The 19723-nt window shown below is 53.3% G+C and overlaps 1 protein-coding gene and 2 long non-coding RNA genes across 5 annotated transcripts in view; 2 read left to right on the top strand and 1 right to left on the bottom strand.

Annotated features, from left to right (window-relative positions):
- Positions 1 to 1995: 1995 nt before the first annotated feature.
- Positions 1996 to 9237, top strand: LOC123329809. Of its 2 annotated transcripts, none has more exons than XR_006545390.1 (3): positions 1996 to 2130; positions 7592 to 7714; positions 9089 to 9237. It is a non-coding gene; the product is annotated as an uncharacterized LOC123329809 (long non-coding RNA). The 2 variants fall into 2 exon arrangements; XR_006545391.1 differs by lacking the exon at positions 1996 to 2130 and adding an exon at positions 2590 to 2724.
- The window catches only part of DSCAML1 (DS cell adhesion molecule like 1), a 370395-nt gene continuing 352749 nt past the window's right edge, over positions 2078 to 19723 (bottom strand). For both annotated transcript variants that reach the window (XM_044929701.2, XM_045162982.1), the window contains 13 exons: positions 18194 to 18347; positions 15893 to 16010; positions 15354 to 15517; positions 14486 to 14584; positions 13599 to 13787; positions 12928 to 13215; positions 10665 to 10820; positions 8625 to 8655; positions 8358 to 8476; positions 7903 to 8055; positions 7086 to 7280; positions 4984 to 5295; positions 2078 to 3117 (listed from right to left, as the gene is read on the bottom strand). In XM_044929701.2, the coding sequence (XP_044785636.2) occupies positions 2642 to 3117; positions 4984 to 5295; positions 7086 to 7280; positions 7903 to 8055; positions 8358 to 8476; positions 8625 to 8655; positions 10665 to 10820; positions 12928 to 13215; positions 13599 to 13787; positions 14486 to 14584; positions 15354 to 15517; positions 15893 to 16010; positions 18194 to 18347 (2454 nt within the window). In that variant the 3' untranslated portion in view covers positions 2078 to 2641. The remainder of the gene's footprint in view (positions 3118 to 4983; positions 5296 to 7085; positions 7281 to 7902; positions 8056 to 8357; positions 8477 to 8624; positions 8656 to 10664; positions 10821 to 12927; positions 13216 to 13598; positions 13788 to 14485; positions 14585 to 15353; positions 15518 to 15892; positions 16011 to 18193; positions 18348 to 19723) is intronic.
- Positions 9270 to 11059, top strand: LOC123329812. Its single transcript, XR_006545395.1, has 2 exons — positions 9270 to 9332; positions 10601 to 11059. It is a non-coding gene; the product is annotated as an uncharacterized LOC123329812 (long non-coding RNA).

The following is a 19723-nucleotide window of genomic DNA, read 5'->3' as shown; positions in this document are numbered from 1 at the left end:
GGCAACCTTGTGGTTTAGCTGAAAAACCCATCAAAGGTAGAAACCATCAGCATGCAAAATCGTGTGGATTTTGCCCAAGTCTGAATTTCCAGGACTTGTGTTTCTTAGCAAGGGGCCCAACTGAGCACAAGTGAAGCTGGCTCGTGCCTCATTGTCTCATGTCTCTTCAAGTCCTTTTCCTCCTACACGGCCCACCTCTGGTCCCAGGCCTTCTCCAACAGACCCCCCAGAGCCAAGTCTCTCCCCTCTTATTACTGTCCCCTGCCAGAGTCAGTCCATCATAGGTGCTCCTTCACTCCGGCCCACCCAGTGTGTTCTATTGGTTCTCTTCTCTGAATGGCTCATGAACAGTTCCACACTGGCCATTTTCCTGCCAGTAAGTCCAGCTGGGTCCCCTGGACCAAGCAGACTGTTCACCTGGCATCATCCTCAGGGTAGAACTTAAACTCAGCCTCCGAACAGTGGAACAGAGGGCAGGGTGGCTCACTGGTTAAGGATTCAGATACTCTTGAGTTTGAACCTCATCTCCATCTTTTCCTGCTCCTCTGACTTTGGATAACTTACTCAGCCCTCCAGGGCTCCAGCTTTCTCGCCTGCCCGATGGAGATCGTGATGCCTACTTCCCTAACCTGCCGTGAATGTATATTAGCCAGTCCTCAGCGAGAATTCAGGGCTTGATCACTGTGCCTACGCTTTGGGAGGTGACCTGCAGATGGCATGTGCAGCCCTGGGAGGCAGCCTGTCCTCCAGTCACGCAAGGAGCCTGGAAGGCCTTTTCTCACAAATGCTGTCATCAGCTGGTTCCCCCACCCCCTGGGTGGATCCTGCAGGCCTGAAACAGGTCTCCCCAAGGGTCTAGAAGCCACCCAGGAACACATAACCTTTGCCTTCTCCCCTCTTTCATTCCGACAGCATGAACTACCCAACATGTAGTTACCCAGGGCCGGAGTTCCTGTGTCTGCACTTGCGAGGGCTCAGGAAATGTTTGAGGAATGAGCTGTTTTTTGGAAAGCGCTTCTATTCAAGGTCGTGCATCCCAGGGAAAGCTCTCTGGTGGCCCAGACTGATGGGTACTACTCCTACCCTGCACAAACCTTCGCTTCCTCCCTCCCCACCCCTGGGGGACCAGCAGGGCCCAGACTTACCTTCCTTCCAGATTCGGGGTCCACAAGTCGGCCTTGACTTGGGGTGCTGAGTGCAGGACCTCCCTGTGCACTTCTGAGGGGCCCTTTCTTCTCAACCAGGGAGCTGGGCCACCATAGAAGACTTCCGGAGGCTTTGGCGTCTCCTGGGTCTATCCCCTCCCTTCCGCCTATCCGAACTCTTATGTCCTCTGGCCCAGCTTACATGCTCTTTGACCCTCCCATGAGAACTGGCTTCTCTGCGCATCTGCACGTGGGCGAGATTACTTCCACCTGAATCTAACTCTATGTGGCTCCTCTGACACTAGGTGTGGAGCCTGGTGTGCTCACTGGCCTCATTCTCTCTGGTGGAACGCTGTTCCCCTCCTTGTGAGCCCTTTTCACCTCTCGGACCTCTGATGACCTCACTCCTTTTCCCTTTGGGCTCATCTTGCTCTAACAAGAGTTAGCTGAGAACTTCAAGCTTTGGCTGGTCCCCGCCGGGATAACACAATCTCTCCCTCCCAGTTTAGAGGCACCGTTTACACAACTTCACAGCCCCCTAGCTGTTAGAGTGGCTTTGCTCACCTGGCTACACTGCATTCTCCCAAAGGGCAGACAGAAGCCAGTAAACACAGCCCCCCATCCCCATATCGGCTTCCCAGTGCTCTCACCGAGATTGCCTCATTTTACCGACAAGTGAACTGTGGTTCAGAGAGGTTTAGGAAACCAAAGACACACAGCTGGTCCCTTGTAGGGCCCAGCACAGAACAGAGAATGGAACAGGTGCCCAAGGAGGCAGCTTGGCTAATGGAAAGCCTTTTTAAAAGTTTAACGTGCTGAGCTTAAGCTGGGCTTCTCAAAGTCTCTCCCCTCGAAGACCAACGGCCTGGTAGAGGGGCCTCTTGTCCCTGCCTCCTCACTGACCCTTGCCAGATGGGAAAAAAGCGACCACATAGAAACATAACCTTTATTGCACACGGCGCTGGGTCTTTTTTCATAGAAAAAGGTATTAACACATAAGCATCTGCAAATTGAAGCAACCTCTGGTTTTTTTTTTTTGGAACAGTAAAATCGCATGCAGTGTCTCTGAGTTGGGATCTTGGTCTTTGTCAAAACCACCTAGATCGGAGGGAGGGTGAGTAGGAGGGAAAAATTGCTGAGTCTTTGTGCCTCTGTCTCAAAATAAGGTGAGAGAAATATATAGATATATAGCTCATCGCTGTGCTCCTATCCCTCTATATAGGTATATATCTCTCCACGCAGATTTTGTGGGGTGGGGGGATTTGACGTGTACTGTCAAATTCTTTGTGCCCTGGCTTCATGGAGAAGAAGAAAATAGTTTCATTTGTACAAAAGAGTTCTATGTACAGGCGTTCATGACTCGGGGGGTTGTTTTTTCCTTGTTGGTGGGTTTTTGTCAGTTTGATATAAATAATGCAGGAAATCAGCCAAGTTGGTGTGTGAGGGCTGGAGGTGCAGACAGGTCCAGGCTCGTGGCCGCCCTTCCGGCTGCGCCCTTACACCAGGGTGTAGGACTTGGAGTAGGCTCCGGCCCCCTGCTTCTGAGACCTCCCCACCCCCGACGTGCTCATCTCGAGAAGTGAGTCCCTGGAGCCCCCCATTTTGGTGTGTGGGCCCCCGGCCCGCGGAGGCTCGGTGCTGGGGGCCGGAGGGGCGGTGCTGGGGGCCGCCGGGGGCTCGGCGGGGGTGGGACCGGGGGCTGCGGGGGCCGGGCCGGCGGGGGGTGCCGGCATGGCCAGAGTCCTCTGAGGTAAGGTGGCGGTGGAGGCGGCCGTGGGGGCCCCGGGGTGCGGAAGGCCCAGGGGCTTGCTGGCAGGGTCCAGGGTCAGGTGGCGAGCCTGGGGGTGGTAGGTTCGAGTCACGTTCCTGATGGAGGCCTCGCGGGGCGGGACCACGGGGCAGGGCTCACGCCCCTCTGCCTTTCGGAAGAAGGCCTCCGACTTGGCGTACAGGGGCAGGTTACAGTAGTCACCTGGAAGGGAGGAAGTGCGTGGTGTCAGCGGCAGACGCCTCTTGGAAGCAGCCTGTTCCCCCGCCCCCAGCCCTCAGCCAGTCCCTCCACCCATGGGCAGTAACCAGTCAAGGAAAGATCAGTCACTTGGCCTCTCTGAGCCTTGGTTTCCTCATCTATGAAATGGGGATAATCTCTTCTCCCTACAGTAATTCTGTGAGGAGGGAATGAGACAAAGTAGGGAAAAGGCTCCTTATCAGAATTAACCAGAAAAATCGCTCCAAGAAGGCCACGCACCACCACCCACGGAATCCAGAAAGAGCTGTCAGTCAGTCAATCCTGCCCGTGTTGGGGCGGAGTGAGGTTTCCTGTGTTGAGTCACATTTCCTGTGTTGGGCATCCCTGGTGGCTCAGACGGTAAAGCATCTGTTTGCAGTGCGGTAGACCCAGGTTCAATCCCTGGGTCGGGAGGATCCCCTGGAGAAGGAAATGGCAACCCATTCCAGTATTCTTGCCTGGAGAATTCCATGGACAGAGGAGCCTGGAGAGCTATAGTCAGTCCATGGGGATCGCCAAGAGTTGGACACGACTGAACAACTAACACACACAGGGAAAAGGCTGCAATACAGCGGCACGGTGTTGCTCAATAGATTGATCCCTATTATTAATTGTTCACTATAACTGATCAGCTTCAGCTGGGGGTGGGCTCATTTTCTAAACATGGTCATCCAAAAGCTCTGGCTGTTAGAAAGCTTTTCTATACCCTGAGAAGGAAAGGAATGTCAATCCTTGTCAATTCGCCACATTCAACCTGATTCTGTCCTCTGAAGGCCACCAGAGCCGGCCTCCCTGCTTTCCCAAGCCTCCGTTCAGACGTCTGACTCCGCTTCGTTTCCGCATCCCTCTCCTCCGTCCTGTCTTCTCCAGGCAGAATGTTCCTCCTTTTTCTCAGTGCCTCCACAGGACACGCTTCCAGGACCCCACATCCTGATCCCTCCGCCCTGTGGGCACCCTGTGCACAGGCCCCTCTCCTGTCCACTATGCCAGCCACTCTTTAGGTCATCTCATTTAGACCCCGCAGACCCCTGGATACGTTAATACCTGCTTGGATTTTGCAAATGAGGAAACTGAGGTTCAGAGAGATTAAGTAACTTACCCAAATTCACAGAGCTGGATGGGGAGGGGGAGTCGTAAAGGGCTGCTGGACTCCTAGGTCTCTATTCTTTCTGTTAACCTGTGCTCTTTTCTAGATGACCCTGAACCCCTAGTTCAGGGTGGCCCCTTAGCAAGGACACTGCCGAGCAGACCAGACTGCCTGGTTTGACAGCCTGTGCCTTGCATATGGTGGCCCTGATGTCTACTTGTGGGCACCCTTGCTTCCCTCCCCCTGCTTATCCTAGACCTGCCCTGCTGACCTCAAAGGGCATATACTCTGGCCAGGGTCCTGGAATCAGATGTTCCCTGTCAGGCTGGGTCACTGCCCACTATGAGGTTTGACCACCATGGACATAGCTACCAGGATTGCCCCTTAACTCTGTGCCAGGCATGGACATCATTTTTAATACTCATTATAACAATGCAAAGTATATGCTCTCGTTTGCATTTCAAAAACAAGAAAATTAAGGCCAGAGAGGTTCCATGACTTGCTCGAGGTCACAGAGGTATTAAGCATTTGAGACAGGATGTGAACCCAGATCTGCTTGCTCCCAAGTCCTTGCTGTCTGCACTATACCCGACTGCTCCCAAGTCCTTGCTCTCTGCACTATACCCCACTGCCAAGGAGCCGTGCTGGGCGGGCGGGTAGGGTGCAGGCAGGGCTAGGTTCTAGCCTAGGCTCAGGGGGTTGGAAGGCGGGGACACGGCAAGGGAGGTGGTCTGAACACTCACTCTTGTTGGCCCGGTGAGGGATGGGTACAGCCACGTTCTTCCCCCGGTCAGCGTCCTGGGGCTTGGGTGGGGAGGCGGTGAAGCGGCAGATGCCGGGCTCTGAGGGTGTGCTCATGGACGTCATGCTGTCCGCATTCTCGTTGGTGCCCGTGGTCATCTGGTCAGAGGAGCTGTCGGAGATGAAGCATTCGGTGATCTCAAACTTGGCGTGCTGCAGTTGCTCCTCCAGCTTGGCGTGCTCGTAGGCCCGGGCCAGCTCCTCGTAGGTGGAAGAGGCGCTCTCAGTGGACACCATGCTGTTCCGTCCTTTGTCTTGGGAGATGGGGGGCACAAAGTTAAAAGGGAATGAGTGGCGCCCCCATATTCACTGCAGCATTATTTACAAGAGCCAAGATACAGAGGCACCTGTGTGTCCGTGAGTGGGTGAATAGACTAAAAAGACACACACAAACACTATCACACACAGTGAGACAGTGTTCAGTCATTAAAAAGGCAGTCTTGCCATTTGGGAAGATATGCATGGACCTCAAGGGCATCATGCTCAGTGAAATAAACCAAAGAAAGACAAACACAGCATGATATCACTTATATATGGATTCTAAAAACACCCCAAAACAACAACAAACAAAACCCCTAAGCTCACAGTTACAGAGAATAGATTAGTGGTTGCCAGAGGTGTGTGTGGCGAAATGGGTGAAGGTGGTCAAGAGGTACAAACGTCCAGTTGTAAAATAAGTCATGGGAATATAAGGTACAGCATGAGAACTATTCTTAATAACACTGTATTGAATATTTGAATGTTACTAAGAGAGTAGTTCTTTAAAGTTCTCAATATAAGAAAAAAAACTGTATGTGGTGAAGGATGTTAAGTACACTTCTTGTGGCAGTCATTTTGCAGTGTATACAAATATCGGATCATTATGTTGTACACCTGAAACGAAATGTTATATATCAGTTATAGCTCAATAAAAAATAAAGTGGGCTTATGGGGAGAGGGTGGAAATGAGACCAGATTGAGCGGTTACCTTAACCATAACCCCAGTAGCCATCTGAAAGCCTGACTACGGAGTGGATGAGGCTCACATGACCCTGCTCCCTCCCTGTGAAGGCAGTGGTGGTGGCAAAAGTGGGAAAATAAAGAATAGACTTTTGGACTCTGTGGGAGAAGGCGAGGGTGGGATGATCTGAGAGAATAGCATTGAGACATGTACATTACCATATGTAGAATAGATGACCATGCAAGTTCGATGCATGCAGCAGGGCACTCAAAGCCGGTGCTCTGGGACAACCCAGAGGGACGAAGGGAGGTGGGGGGGTGGTTTCAGGATGGGGGACACATATGCACCCATGGCCGATTTATATCAGTATATGGGAAAACCCACCACAATATTGTCAAGTAATTAGCCTCCAATTAAAATTAATTAATTAATAAAAAAGTGGGGTTGTTGACTAACAAAATGCAAAACAGCTTTCATTCTTTCTGAAATCTATTTGTTTATGGCTGTGCCGGGTCTTTGTTGCTGTGCAGGCAAGTGGGGGCTACTCTCTAGTGGCGAGGTGTGCACTTCTCATAGTGGTGGCTTCTCTTGTTGTGGAGCACAGGCTCTCGGGTGCTCAGGCTTCAGTAGCTGCAACACACGGGCTCAGTGGTTGTGGCTCCTGGGGTCTAGAGGACAGGCTCAATAGTTGTGGCACACGGGCTTTGTTGCTCTGCAGCATGTGGGATCTTCCCAGATCAGGGATGGAACTCGTGTCTCCTGCATTGGCAGGTGGATTCTTTATGACTGAGCCACCAGGGAAGCCCACAGCTTTTGTTCTTGATAATAAGCATCACCCTCTGAGCAAGCCTTAACCTCTTCTCCAATGAACATCATGTGTACCATTTTCTCCATCATCTTTTGGGAGAGCAAAATGAAATCCTTGACAAGCAGAGCTCGGTTAGGTCAAGAGTTTTTGTTACAGCCACAGGGTAAGTCAGTGACCAGCTGGACATGAAACTGACTGGTGCGTTGGACTCCGTGCTGGTGGGTAGGAGTGGGGAAAGTAGAAGATGGGGAATGGGGGGGCCTGAGGAGAGTGAGCAGGAGCCGTCCCGGGCTTACCTGTGTCCTGGGAGAGGCTGGCACTGTAGCTGTCGCTCTCGGTGACAGTGGCACCATGCTGGGAGCCCACCGTGCGCCAGTCGGAGGCGAGGGTACGGGCGGGGGTGGAGGCCTGACACTTGGTCAGAGTCCACTGGCTTGAGTACCGGTTCCGGGTGCTGTGGGCTGACTTCACATTCTTTCTGGAGACTGGATCTGCGGAGAGGAATCAAGAGCTAGCACCCTCCAGCTGCGGCCACTCAGGCTTGGGCAGCTGGCATTTACCAGAAAGGGCAGCGGGGAGCAAGGGAGGAGGCAGGAGCAGCCGCAGAAGCTCCCCTGGGAAAGCTGAGCGTGCTGCCTTTCCTGAACACAGAGCTGTCCACGGAGGAGGAGGGCAGCAGTGTCAGGGATTCGGGCAGTGGGCAGCATCCTAGTCCTCCCTGGCCACCCCATCTTTTCTACAGCCTGGGGAGAATGTAACCTCCTCTCCTGCAGCCTCATGACTGTCCATTCATTCCCTACAGGCCTGTATGTATTCTGTCCTTACGTCCAGCGTCTCAGCGGAAGATGCAGAGGCCCTTGGAGAGAAAGAACAACTAACCCTCTCAAAATTTCTAGGGAAAGAAAGTGAGGCCCAGAGAGATAAGGTGAGTGATATGCCCAAGGCCACAGCTAGTGGGTCTGTAATCAAGGTCTCTAAACTCTATTTCCAGTGCTCTTTCCATTCTTCCATGCTGCTCCTCCCTCCTTTAAAAAAAAAAGTCACCTCTGCATTATGCTGTGCCCAAGAAACCTCATCTGGGAGGAGGGCTGTCTTCCTGGGGATGGTGCTTACTAGTGCCAGGCCGGATGTCAGACATGTCGATCAGGGGTCCTGAGCTCTGGATGAGGGCTGGGTGGTGCAAGGAGACTCCGGTGCAGAAACTCTGAGGATTGACAGCCTGGCTGAACTCAGCATCGGTCACAGGGATGGTGGCCTTGTCATCTCCTGGAGGAAAAAACACAATCAGCAGGAATCCTTCCCTTTGGGCACCATCTTTGCTTCCCAAATTTCTCTTTGTCTTTATCTGACATTGAACCTAAGAAAGGTCAGGTAAGGTCTCCCCATTAACAGAGGAGGCAACCCAGTCCTTGAGAGAAGCTGCAGTGAGTTCTGAGGTTGTGGAGTTGTTGATGGGGCTGCTTCCAGAACCCCGGGCACTGTCTGAGGACTGGTGGTTGCCCTTCATGGGATGTGGCCTGGGGAAGCCCCCTCAGCAGGACACAGAGCTCGTGGCACCTGTCACTCACCCAGCTGCTTGATGCCCTCCTTGTCCTCGATGAGCAGCTGGACCCTGGGGATGTCAATGTGTAGCCGTGGGCCCTGGGGTGGCCCCTTCACAGGGGTGTCAAAGCTTCGGTTGTTCTTGCTGTGGGGAGAAGGGCTGGAGGTGGGTGACAAGGCAGCCACAAGGGGTTGGGGGAGAGGTTTTGCAGGATAGTGGAGTCTTAGAAGCCTCTACCCTGGGTGAGGGGACGGAAATGGGAGGAGAGAGGAAGTAGTGATGTGACACCCACCTTATCAACATTTCTGCCAAACTCTTTGCATCTGCAAAACAGTAGAGAGAGGGGACTGAGTGAGAATGGGGTCTGAGCAGGATCAGAATTGGAAGAGGCATGGGGAGCAAGGTGAGAGAATTCCCTAAAACGGGGCCAGGGCTGGTCTCCTGGGAAGAAATGTAAGGACCTTGGAGACAATCCAAAACATGGTAAGATCTCACTGCTCCCAATTCAGGATTTGACTCAGGTCTGTTTTCCTTTCCTCAGACTTCTATCTAATAGGCAGACAGTATATAAAGTATTCCATCTGCTTCCTGAACTGACTCTAATCAAACAAGACATCACAGCAGGTTGGAAATAGGCATCAGTGGTAGATCTATCCTCAGTTATCTGTTGGAGAGAGGAGAGAGTCGGGGATGAAGTACAGGTGGTCAGTGGGCACCTCCAGATGACATCAACCAAAGTTTTATTTCCTTCTCTAGGGCATCTGTCCCCAAAAGCCCATGGATGGATTTGAAGGTCACTGTTTTATCTCATGCATGCACATGCTAAGTTGCTTCAGTTGTGTTGGACTCTTTGCAACCCTATGAACCACAGCCCGCCAGGCTCCTCAGTCCATGGGATTCTCCAGGCAAGAATATTGGAGTGGGTTGCCATGTCCTTATCCAGGGGATTTTCCTGACCCAGGGATTGAACTGGTATCTCTTATGTCTCCTACACTGGCAGGTGGGTTCTTTATCACTGAGCCACTCAGGGAACCTGTTTTATCTCATAGGGACCCTGAATAGATTTAGGACTCTAAGGTTAGGAATCGACAAGAGAGGAGAAACAAAGAACATGGGTAATCCACTGGACTTCTGATAACTGAGAATGACTCGTTAGAGGGAATCTAGCTTTATGAATACATTCAACCACCTATCTAGCCACCCATCCATCCATTTATTATTGATCTATCCACTGTTGATCCATTCATCCAGTGATCTACCCATCAGGAGTTGGGTAGATAAATGGATGGTTCAGTGGGTGGTTGATGGTTTTTAAATGGTTGGATGGATGACTGGATGTTTGATGGGCTTCCCAATGAATGCCAACCATTTGTCCAATCAGCTATCAACCCATCCAAGCATCTATTCAACCATTCACCTAATTATCCATTCATCTATTCAACCATTCATCCAACCATCCATTTATACAACCATACAATCATCTATCCATTTTATCATCCATCTGTTCTTCAAATATACATCCATCCTCCATTGAGCCAACCATCTAGTGATTCAACTATCAATCCATCAGACATCCAATCATCCATCCATCCAACCACTTAACAACTATCAACCACCCACTGAACCAACCTTTTATCCACCCAACTCCTAAATACCCTAGGCAGCCTTAGTTATTCCCTCTTTTGTGCTTTTATTGTGCCTTGGCTGTGAACTCTGTAAGGGCATGGGCTGCTCTTTCTCATTCATTTTTATATCTCTAATGTCTGGCAGTATCTACAATATAGCACATACTCAATAAATATATTCCAAATATGTGAACAGACATTTATTTAGAAACTAGTTGGTCCTGGGTAAATCAAGCCCATTCATGCCAGACCAGGGTATCAGGTGTTGGGACAGGGGAGGATACTAAAAATATTTAACACCTGACAAGGCATGGAAACAGCTCAGTCAAAGCTGAGCAAGGTCCTAGAGGCCACTTGCATGTCTTTAGTGGCTGGGCCCTAGGAAAGTTGCAGAGGTCCTATATGAGAGAATGGAGCATCCAGGGTGGAAGGGAACATGTATTTACCAACCAACTATGGAATTGTTCAACTGTCTTAACCAGCAACATGGTTTTACCAGTGTGGACCACTAAAAGTCAACCTGGTGAGGGCAGGCACAAAGTCTTGGGGACACAGAGGAAGCAGCAGTGAACAACTAAGGAGGTTTCAGAAGGCTGGAGCGAGTGCTCCCTTCAAGGGGACATGGACACCCTCTCTCATCCAGACAGTGCTCCAGGCCAGTGGAGAGTGGCCAGCGCAGCTGAGGAAGCACAAAGAAACTCGCCTACCTCGGAGCCGCTTCAGCCGCTTCTCTTTCCTCTTCTTGCGAACAATGAAGAGCAGCGCCACCCCCAGTGTGGCCAGGATGACCGGGCAGCCGATGGTGAACAGCTTCTTCACGTCGTCCCCCTCGCCTTGTGCAGACTTGATGGGCGGGATGGTGCCTGAACGGGGGTGAGGAAGGGAGTCAGATGTCCCTAGGAGTCGAGTGTTATGCAGAGTCTCATGGGCAACATAGCCCTTGGACCTCTCTTGCTGCCTTTGGTCTTACTCCAATCTCTACTTCCCAGTTCAGAGCCCCAGCTCTCTCCTCTGCTCTCCCCAAGTTCTGGTCCCGTCAGGACAGCCATGAGTGGTTGTGTAGTTTTTGTACTGCATATGATATTAAAGACTCCTAAAGGTCCATCTAGTCAAGGCTATGGTTTTTCCAGTAGTCATGTATGGATGTGAGAGTTGGACTGTAAAGAAGGCTGAGCGCCGAAGAATTGATGCTTTTGAACTGTGGTGTTGGAGAAGACTCTTGAGAGTCCCTTGGACTGCAAGGAGATCCAACCAGTCCATTCTAAAGGAGATCAGCCCTGGGATTTCTTTGGAAGGAATGATGCTAAAGCTGAAACTCCAGTACTTTGGCCACCTCATGCGAAGAGTTGACTCATTGGAAAAGACTCTGATGCTGGGAGGGATTGGGGGCAGGAGGAGAAGGGGACGACAGAGGATGAGATGGCTGGATGGCATCACCGACTCAGTGGACGTGAGTTTGAGTGAACTCTGGGACTTGGTGATGGACAGGGAGGCCTGGCGTGCTGCAATTCATGGGGTTGCAAAGAGTCGGACATGACTGAGCAACTGAACTGAACTGAGGCCTGTTTTAGAATCATCCTGAACCCTTTCAGAGATAGTCTCCTGCCTGTTGGAGTTCAGTGTTCATTTCTAGAGAGTAGCTGATGGGCTTAGATTCCCACATCCAGCTGGTAAGGTTGAGGGATGGTGATGATGAGGATCACAGGAGACAGAAGTCAGGGCAGTGGGAGCCTGTGTTCTCTTCCCCAAATGGGGGCAAAAGCCACTCAACACCCCGCAGTCTCTTCCTGCCCTCTCTCCCCCGTGGGTGATATCTGCTAACCCTGGGGGCTGCTAGGAGATATGATGAGTTCTCCCGCTGACAGAGCCTTCTGCCAAGCCCTGATGTTTACTTGTTTCAAAACCTCAGCTAAGAGTCATCTTCTTCATGAAGTCTTCCTTCTTTGAGCAAATACCCTGAAGATGCCACTTTTATTCTGTTTCCTTAACACACAGGTAGATTCAGTTACGCTTGTGACAGCTGGTCCCTATGAATTCAGCCTTCTATGTGCCTTAAACATGTGTGTGCATGAGTGTGAGGTATCTACATGTGGCAGATACCAGTTGGTGCTCACCAAAACACCCATGGGCTCAGCTACATTCCCCAGACTTCCTGGCAGTTAGGTTAGAGCCATGTTACTAGTTATGGACAACAGAATGCAAATAGAAATGATGAGTGTCCAGCACCCCCTGGCCAGGGCAGTTAGGAACTGCTGTGTCTTTTCTGTCTCTCTCTTGTTGGTGACCTTGGAAGCTGCATGTTCAAGATGGCCTAGCTAACATGGCTAAACAATGGTGGCTAGCCAGCCCTCACATTATGAGAGTGAGAAATCTTTATTGGATCAAGCCATGAAGCTTTTAGTGTTTGTTACTGCAGCATAGGTTACCCCATCCTGGCTAATGGACCATCTTAACAGAGTGTTCTTATAGAGCAGGACATCAACTACATCTCTGCCTCCTCTCATCTCTTTAAAGCAATGGAGAGCAAGGGTTGCACCTTTAAAGACCCCTCTATTTTTTTTTTTCAATTTTATTATTTGGCTTGCTGGGTCTTAGTTGTGGTATGTAAACTCTTAGGTGTGGCATGTGGGATCTAGTTTTCTGACCAGGATAGAAGCTGGCCCCATCTCCCTGCATTGGGAGCATGGCGTCTTAGCCACTGGACCACCAGGGAAGTCCCAAAGATCCTCGGTCTTCAGTGTTACTGACCTGCTTGCCTGCCTATCCATCTGTGTGGTCACAGGTGCATCCCACTTATCTGCCTACCTGTCTGCTGCTCCTTTTGCCTATCCTTTGCTTGCTTACTCACCCATCCGCCTTTGTCCCTGACTAGAGTCATACCTCTTTTCAATTTGCTTGTCTATCTCTTTACGTGTCTGCCTCTCGGCCAGCTTCCCCGGCAGCAGCCCCCGCCCGCCCTTGCCGACTCACTGCCATCGTAGTCCAGGGTGGCAAACTGGGCGGTCTCGTTGCCGCAGCCAGCGCTGTTGCAAGCCCTCATGCGCAGCTCGTACCACGTGGCCTCCCGCAGCTCGGTCAGAAACACCTCCCCGGAGCTGTTGGCGCGCAGGCCCTGCCAGGCCCAGGTGCCCTTGGGCCGGTACTCCAGCATGATGGCGGTGATGGGGCAGCCCCCGTTGTTCCAGCCCTGCAGGTTAAGCCGGGCATGCGTGGAGTTGATGTGGGTGAAGAGGTGCTGGTCTTTGCTGAAGGAGGGCTCTGGGGGGCCAGAGGGAGAGACAGAGGTTAGAGAGACTGGGAAGGATTTTCCTGGGGCGGCTGGGACTGCAGTGGTTCCGGGGGATCGGTGGGAGGTGTGGATGGGAGTAGGGATGCTCCAGGGGACAGAGGGGGAGGAAGAAGGGGAGAGGGAGATGGACAAGGAGAGCAAGGCCTGGCCCAGGAGGAAGACAGAGGCAGGAAAAAGGAAGAGGTGAGCCATCTGTCTGCCACCCCTTGCAGGGAAGTGGGGCCAGTTTTTCCTACTATGATTTGTCCAGATGCTGCAGCGATGGAACTAGGTGGGGTCTCCCTGGAGTCTCTGTGCTTCCCTATGCCCTTCTGCCCCATCCCAGCACCTGCCACCCTGTCCCCGGCCTTACCCCGCCCGTGGGTCTTGGCCTCTATGATCTCACTGATGCGCCCGGAGCCCACGCTGTTCTTGGCCGCCAGCTTCACCTTGTACCACGTGCCGCACTTGAGGCTGTCCAGCCTGAAGGACCGTTCGCTCGAGCTGACGAACACATCCTTCCACTCCTCACTGTTGTCCACCGAGTACTGCAGAACGAAGCCTGGCCGGGAGGTTTGTCTGGCTCAGGAGGGGCAGGGCGGGGCCTGGGGTCCCCCAACAGCTGTCATGGGACTGGGCTCTGCAGGGGGCCAGCAGGGGAACTTTTGGCCATTAGGATGGCGTGGATGCCAATTAGATGCAAAACTGGAAGGATCTGGGGTGAGTTGTAGGACTCTCCCCCATCGGCTCTTGTGTTAGGGTTTAGAAGCCAGGTGGGGAGGGGAGCAGAAACCGGAGCTGTGAGACTTCAAAGGGGTCCTATTGAGACCCTGCTACTCCGTGTACAGTCCCTTGGCCCCAAAGCATCACTTGGGAGCTTGTTAGACATGCAGATTCTCAGCTCCCTGAATCAGAATCTGTGTTCTTACAAGATCCCCTGGTGATTCATATGCATATTTAAGTTCAAGTATCTAGAACATTTGTTGATTTTATAGATTTGGAAACTAAGACCCAGAGAAGAATACAGACTTCCTCAGGTTCACACAGCTCACCACTGGCAATGAGGGTGTGTGTGTTCTAAAGTTCAGATGTCTAGGCTGGTATATTTTCCATGGCGCTTGGGTAACTCCCCTGTGGTCCTAACCACCCCTCCTCCCATCACTTCCAAAGCCTTATGAGGACAAGCAGTGGGCGTAAGTTAAGCACTTCCTCTGCCCCTGGCCCAGAATTCTCCGCACTCCTCATCCAGGCCCCCCTCACCTCGGATGGAGCTGCCCCCATTGTCACCCGGAATCCAGGTCAGAGTGATGGACGAAGCCGAGGTTTTGGAGACAGTGAGACGGGGCTGGTCCGGGGGAACTGTGAGGGGAGAGTCAGGAGCCCACACCACAAAGGGTTAACCTCTGATGATGGGGGACAGGGGTGCCCTCTTGCTTCCTCCCCCACTCCTGCTCATTCTCCTCTACCCCTCCTGCCTCCTCTCCCACGTGGCCCCTCTGATCCACTGAGGGTCTGTCTCCCTGGTGGCTGGTCTTTTTTATTTGACAACCCCTCTGTCTCTGTCTGTCTCTCTCTGTCTCTCTCTTGATGGAATTCCTCCCGCTTACTTTGGCCACCTCATGCGAAGAGTTGACTCATTGGAAAAGACTCTGGTGCTGGGAGGGATTGGGGGCAGGAGGAGAAGGGGACGACAGAGGATGAGATGGCTGGATGGCATCACTGACTCCATGCACGTGAGTCTGAGTGAACTCCGGGAGTTGGTGATGGACAGGGAGGCCTGGCGTGCTGCGATTCATGGGGTCGCAGAGTCGGACACGACTGAGTGACTGAACAGAACTGAACTGAGCCATCCCTGTCCTCACCAGAGCCCCGCCCACCTCACAGGGTCCCACCTCTCAGAGCCCCGCCCACCTCGCAGGTCTCACCACTCAGAGCCCCGCCCACCTCGCAGGGGCTCACCTCTCAGAGCCCCGCCCACCTCACAGGGTCCCACCTCTCAGAGCCCCGCCCACCTCACAGGGTCCCACCTCTCAGAGCCCCGCCCACCTCGCAGGTCTCACCACTCAGAGCCCTGCCCACCTCGCAGGGGCTCACCTCTCAGAGCCCCGCCCACCTCATAAGGTCTCACCTTGCACCAGAAGGTTGACAATGATGGTGTCGAAGCCGCCAGTGTTGGTGGCCGTGCAGGTGTAGTAGCCTGAGTCCTCAGCCTTCACCGCGCGCAGCAGCAACGTGCCATTGGTGTGGATGAGCCGGTGCCCGTCCATGGACACGGGGATGGCTGAGTCCTCACTGCGGGGGGTGGGGGCGGCTTATGGCAGGCATCCCCTCCTGGAGCCTCCCCCAGGTCTGCAGGCAGTTAGAGCTGGGAGCAGTAAGGCACTGGCTCCGGGACCCTAGATTCTTGGGTTTTCACTCAGCGCTTCCTGGGGATATCTGGTAACCATGGCCTCTTCAACCACCCAGGGAAGGGAGATCCATGGCAGCCGACAGGGCAGCCAGGGAGGCCAGGCTAGCACGTGAGGGTGTAGCCATGTACCCAGCAAGGGCCTCCCCAGGGCTGGAGATGACTGAGTCAGCCGGAAGGGAAGGACATCAGTTCTCTTCATGGCTCTTCTGCAACGCCCATCTTTGGGGGTCACCATCCCTAAAGGGTCCCGCACACACCTGTCCTTGGTCCACTTCACCGCAGGGGCCGGGTCTCCCACTGAATTGCAAGGCAGCCGCACATCTCTCATCCAGGGTGTTGTCACGGTGCCCCCGAAAGAAATGATCTTTGCTGGGGCTAGAGGGAAGAGAGGATGAAAAGGACCCCATGTTTTCGTTTTCATTTTCAGAGGGGAAATCGTTCATCCAGCAGACATTTATCAGATACCTGTTTGGACCAGGTATCATAAGAGGCTCTAAGGAGCCAGAGAATGAGTACAATCTAGTCCCTGTCTTCGAGTTGCTTACCATCCAAGAGGGAGACAGACACTTCAGATTATTAGAGTGAAAAATACTATGGTGGGGGTAGGTACAATAGCCCTGGGAGCAGGAAGGAGGCATGGAGGAGGTGAAGGCCTGGGGTGACTTCTGCAATTGGAAGCTTGGACTTGAATCTTGAAGTCAAAGAAGGAATTCACTAGCTCCCAGGGGATAAGAATGGGGGGAAGGGATAGTCAGGGAATTTGGGATCAACATGTACACACTGCTATATTTAAAATGGATAACCAACAAGGACCTACTGTATAGCACAGGGAACTCTGGTCAATGTTATGTGGCAGCCTGGATGGGAAGGGAGTTTGGTGGAGGATGGATACATGTATATATTTGGCTGGGTCACTTTGCTGTCCACCAGAAACTATCACAACATTGTTAATGGACTGTAAGCAGAGAAGGAAGGTGTGTCAGAAGGGGGAATAGAACTGAGAGAGGCATGAGGGCCTGAAACCCATGGTGAGTGGGAGGGGCTCCAGCCGCCGGGATGAGTGACCCAAGCCCAGGGTGATTGAAGAGAGGGCAGCAGAGTAGGGGTCAGACCAGTGAGCGGGAGGAGAAGCTTCCGAGGCTCTGCTGGCACCTCGAGGAGGCTGGGCTTCCTCCTGACCTCACGAGGAGGCTCACAAGGAAGTAGTGACATGTTCAAAGTGGAGTTTTAGAGGAACCCCCGGCTGCCTGCCAAGGATGTTTGATGGAGCTCTAGAGACACTGTTCTAGAGCCAGTTCTGCCCTGTGGCTGGGGTTGGCTCCTGGGACCTCTCAGTGTGTGTGTGTGTGTGTGTGTGTATCTGTCTGTCTGTCTGTGTCTGTCTGTGGGGGGGGTGGGGGTCCCGGGTCCTTTCCCTCCTGGAAGAAGATAAGTTCAGGAGAAGGGGTTGGCAGCACCACTGGGAGGAGGGGTCAGAGGAGGGAAGAAACTTGAGGCTTTGTAGAAAGAGCCCCCAAATTGGAGCCAGAAGGGCTGGCCCACCACTCTGCTGTGTTTGAGGGCTGTGCCACCCTGCTTCAGAGTGTCCCCTGGAAAATGGGATGACAACCCTCGCGGCAGGGCAGCTGCAGGCCCTCCATTCAGTGCCCACTGACTCCAAGCCTGAGGCGGGGAGGGCTGACGCCTCTTGTATCTCATCCAAAGGAAGCTGGTTACCCCTGGAGTGGGGCTGGGCTGAGGCAGCTGCCAGTCGTCCGAGTCCTGGGCTTGGGGCCTCAGGGTTATAGACACTTGTGGCTGTGGGAGGAGGCGAGGCCAGGAGGGAGGGCCCAGGGAGGCCCAGAGTCAAGGTAGAAGCTGGAAGTCTCAGGCTTGTGTGGCTAAATCCCGTGCCGCAGGGTTGGCATGGGGGAGCCTGGCAGCTCTGTGAGGTGGCCTCAGTCTTGGTCTTGGGTTGAGGCCTCAGAACTATCACTGCCTGTAGAGTAGGGATACACATGCCCCCATGCCACACTTATGCCCAGGTCAGGGGTTCAGTGGGGCACCCTTGAGAGCAATTATGTTCTTATTCACCCCGTGCACCCCACCCAGCCCACAGCCTCCTTCGAGGCATGCCCTCTGTAATGTCTGTGACCAGTGGGATCATGTCAGCCTGAGATGACCAGGCTTTGGAACGAGGGGGCTGTCTTTGCAGCCCTCTGCTCCATGGAAGCAGCATATCCCGACTCCATCCCCTCTGGAGGAGCTGAGCTGGGGGTGGGGCTAACACCCCTTTCTTTCACCCTCAGAGAAGAGTCTGGAGTGGGGGACCAGGGTGCATTCTGCTGGGCGCCCCGACTAGTGGCATGGCCTCGAGCCTGTTGTGAGCCTTTCTGGGAGTCAGGGGGCAGCAGAGGCCCAGTCTTGGTGGGTGCAGGAGGGAGGCAAGCAGCCAGCCAGCTCCTTACAGCCAGGCCACAGACAGGGTGGAGGGAGACAAGTCGTGTTGGGGAGAACCGTCATTCTAGAAGGGGCCTTCTGGCAGTTTCTGCCCTCAGCCCCCTCCCGAGGCTGCTCACCCTTGCCAGCAGGCTCGATGGTCACCTTCTCGCTGCTGTTGCCCCGGCCGGCGGAAGTGACGGCGGCCACCCACAGCAGGTACTGCTGCCCGCGGTTTAGGTGGGCGATCCTGTAGAAGAGTTGCTCCGGACTTGTCTCATATTCGCTGGGTGCCTGTGGGGCAGAGGCGAATGCATACTAAGAGCCAAGGCCCCTGGGTCTCCACCTCCACTCTTCCTGGGGGCCCTGGGCTCAGTGGGGGCAATGGCCAGGGCGATGGGCGGTGGAGACAGGATCCTGCCTAGTTGGCCCTTTCTGGTTTTGGAGCAACACTGAACAGCTTGCCCTGGACTTGGCCCTGGGCACTGACGGGCTGGCTCTGGCGGTTTGCTGGGTCAGTTTCAGTTCACCTCTTGGACTGATCTAGTCGCTGGCTGCGATGGCTTCAGGCCAGGAAATGTGAGTGTTTCGGGTGGGTGAGAGATGGCGGGAGACAGAAGGGAGAATGGAGGTTGCGGGGGATCCCAGGAAAACCCTGAGGAAAGGGAGTCTCTGAGAAGAAGCTAAATGACTACGTTTGCCTTATTAGGGTTGTAGACAGGCTCCCCCAGCCTGTCCCCACTCAGAGTCATCTGCCAGCCCTACTGCCTAATGTCTCCTTCATTCCTACCACCTGTTCCTGCCGCCCCCCCTCCCATTCTGGGGGAGGAAGGGGAGGGAGAGAGAACTACGAGAGCTTCATGGGGCAGCACTTTATTAATGATTATTAGTGGTATAGATCACTGTATATATTTGTAGGTTATATAAATCTATAAAAATTTTTTTAACCAAATGACAGTTTTGACAAGTTGCCAACAAAACAATATCGGATCCCAGTGGTTTTACCAGTTGCTTTGATGAAAAGATTATGTTGCCTTGGAAACCAGAGGCTCAGATATTGAAATGAATTTGAGAAGGAGCTTTTGATAAGCGCTAGTTTGCAGACCTCCTGTCAGCCCCTTCCCTGGTGCAGGCGGGATGGGGCTGACTTTCATTTCATTTTATTTTTTGGTCAGCCGCGGGGAAGGGAAAGCAGGACAGCACCAGGGCCTCTTTGAAATCAGGGCGGAAGTCTAGGGAGGGGGAGCAGCCCCTGGAACAGATGGGGGGCCCCGAGGCCAGAGGGAGATAATAATTAGTTATTTTTGCAGTCAGGGGATGTTGCACACGCATGCCCCCATGAACACACTCTCATGCACACGGATGTGTAGACACATTCAAGCACATGCTGAGGGACAGATCTCCAGACAGACATGGGGTCACAGAGGGACATTCTTTGCCACCCATGGGAGGGCTGAGGGGCCCAGTGACTTGTAACAGGAGAAAACATCCTTTCTGGTCCCAGACCATCTGTAAGAAGATGCTCAGGAGAGGGTACAGGCATCCCCACCACACACACAGAGCTCCCTAGCAGATCCCCTCTGCTGCCTCTCTCGGGAGCTGGTCTTGGGCCCAGGAGCTCCCGGAAATCCACCTTGAGCCCTGGTAGCTGGGAAGTCCTTTCAGGGTGC

The sequence above is a fragment of the Bubalus bubalis genome, chromosome 16 (assembly GCF_019923935.1).
Source record: "Bubalus bubalis isolate 160015118507 breed Murrah chromosome 16, NDDB_SH_1, whole genome shotgun sequence".
Classification (NCBI taxonomy): domain Eukaryota; kingdom Metazoa; phylum Chordata; class Mammalia; order Artiodactyla; family Bovidae; genus Bubalus; species Bubalus bubalis.
Note: the sequence above shows the minus strand (reverse complement) of the source record. Positions and strands in the feature narration are given on the sequence as shown.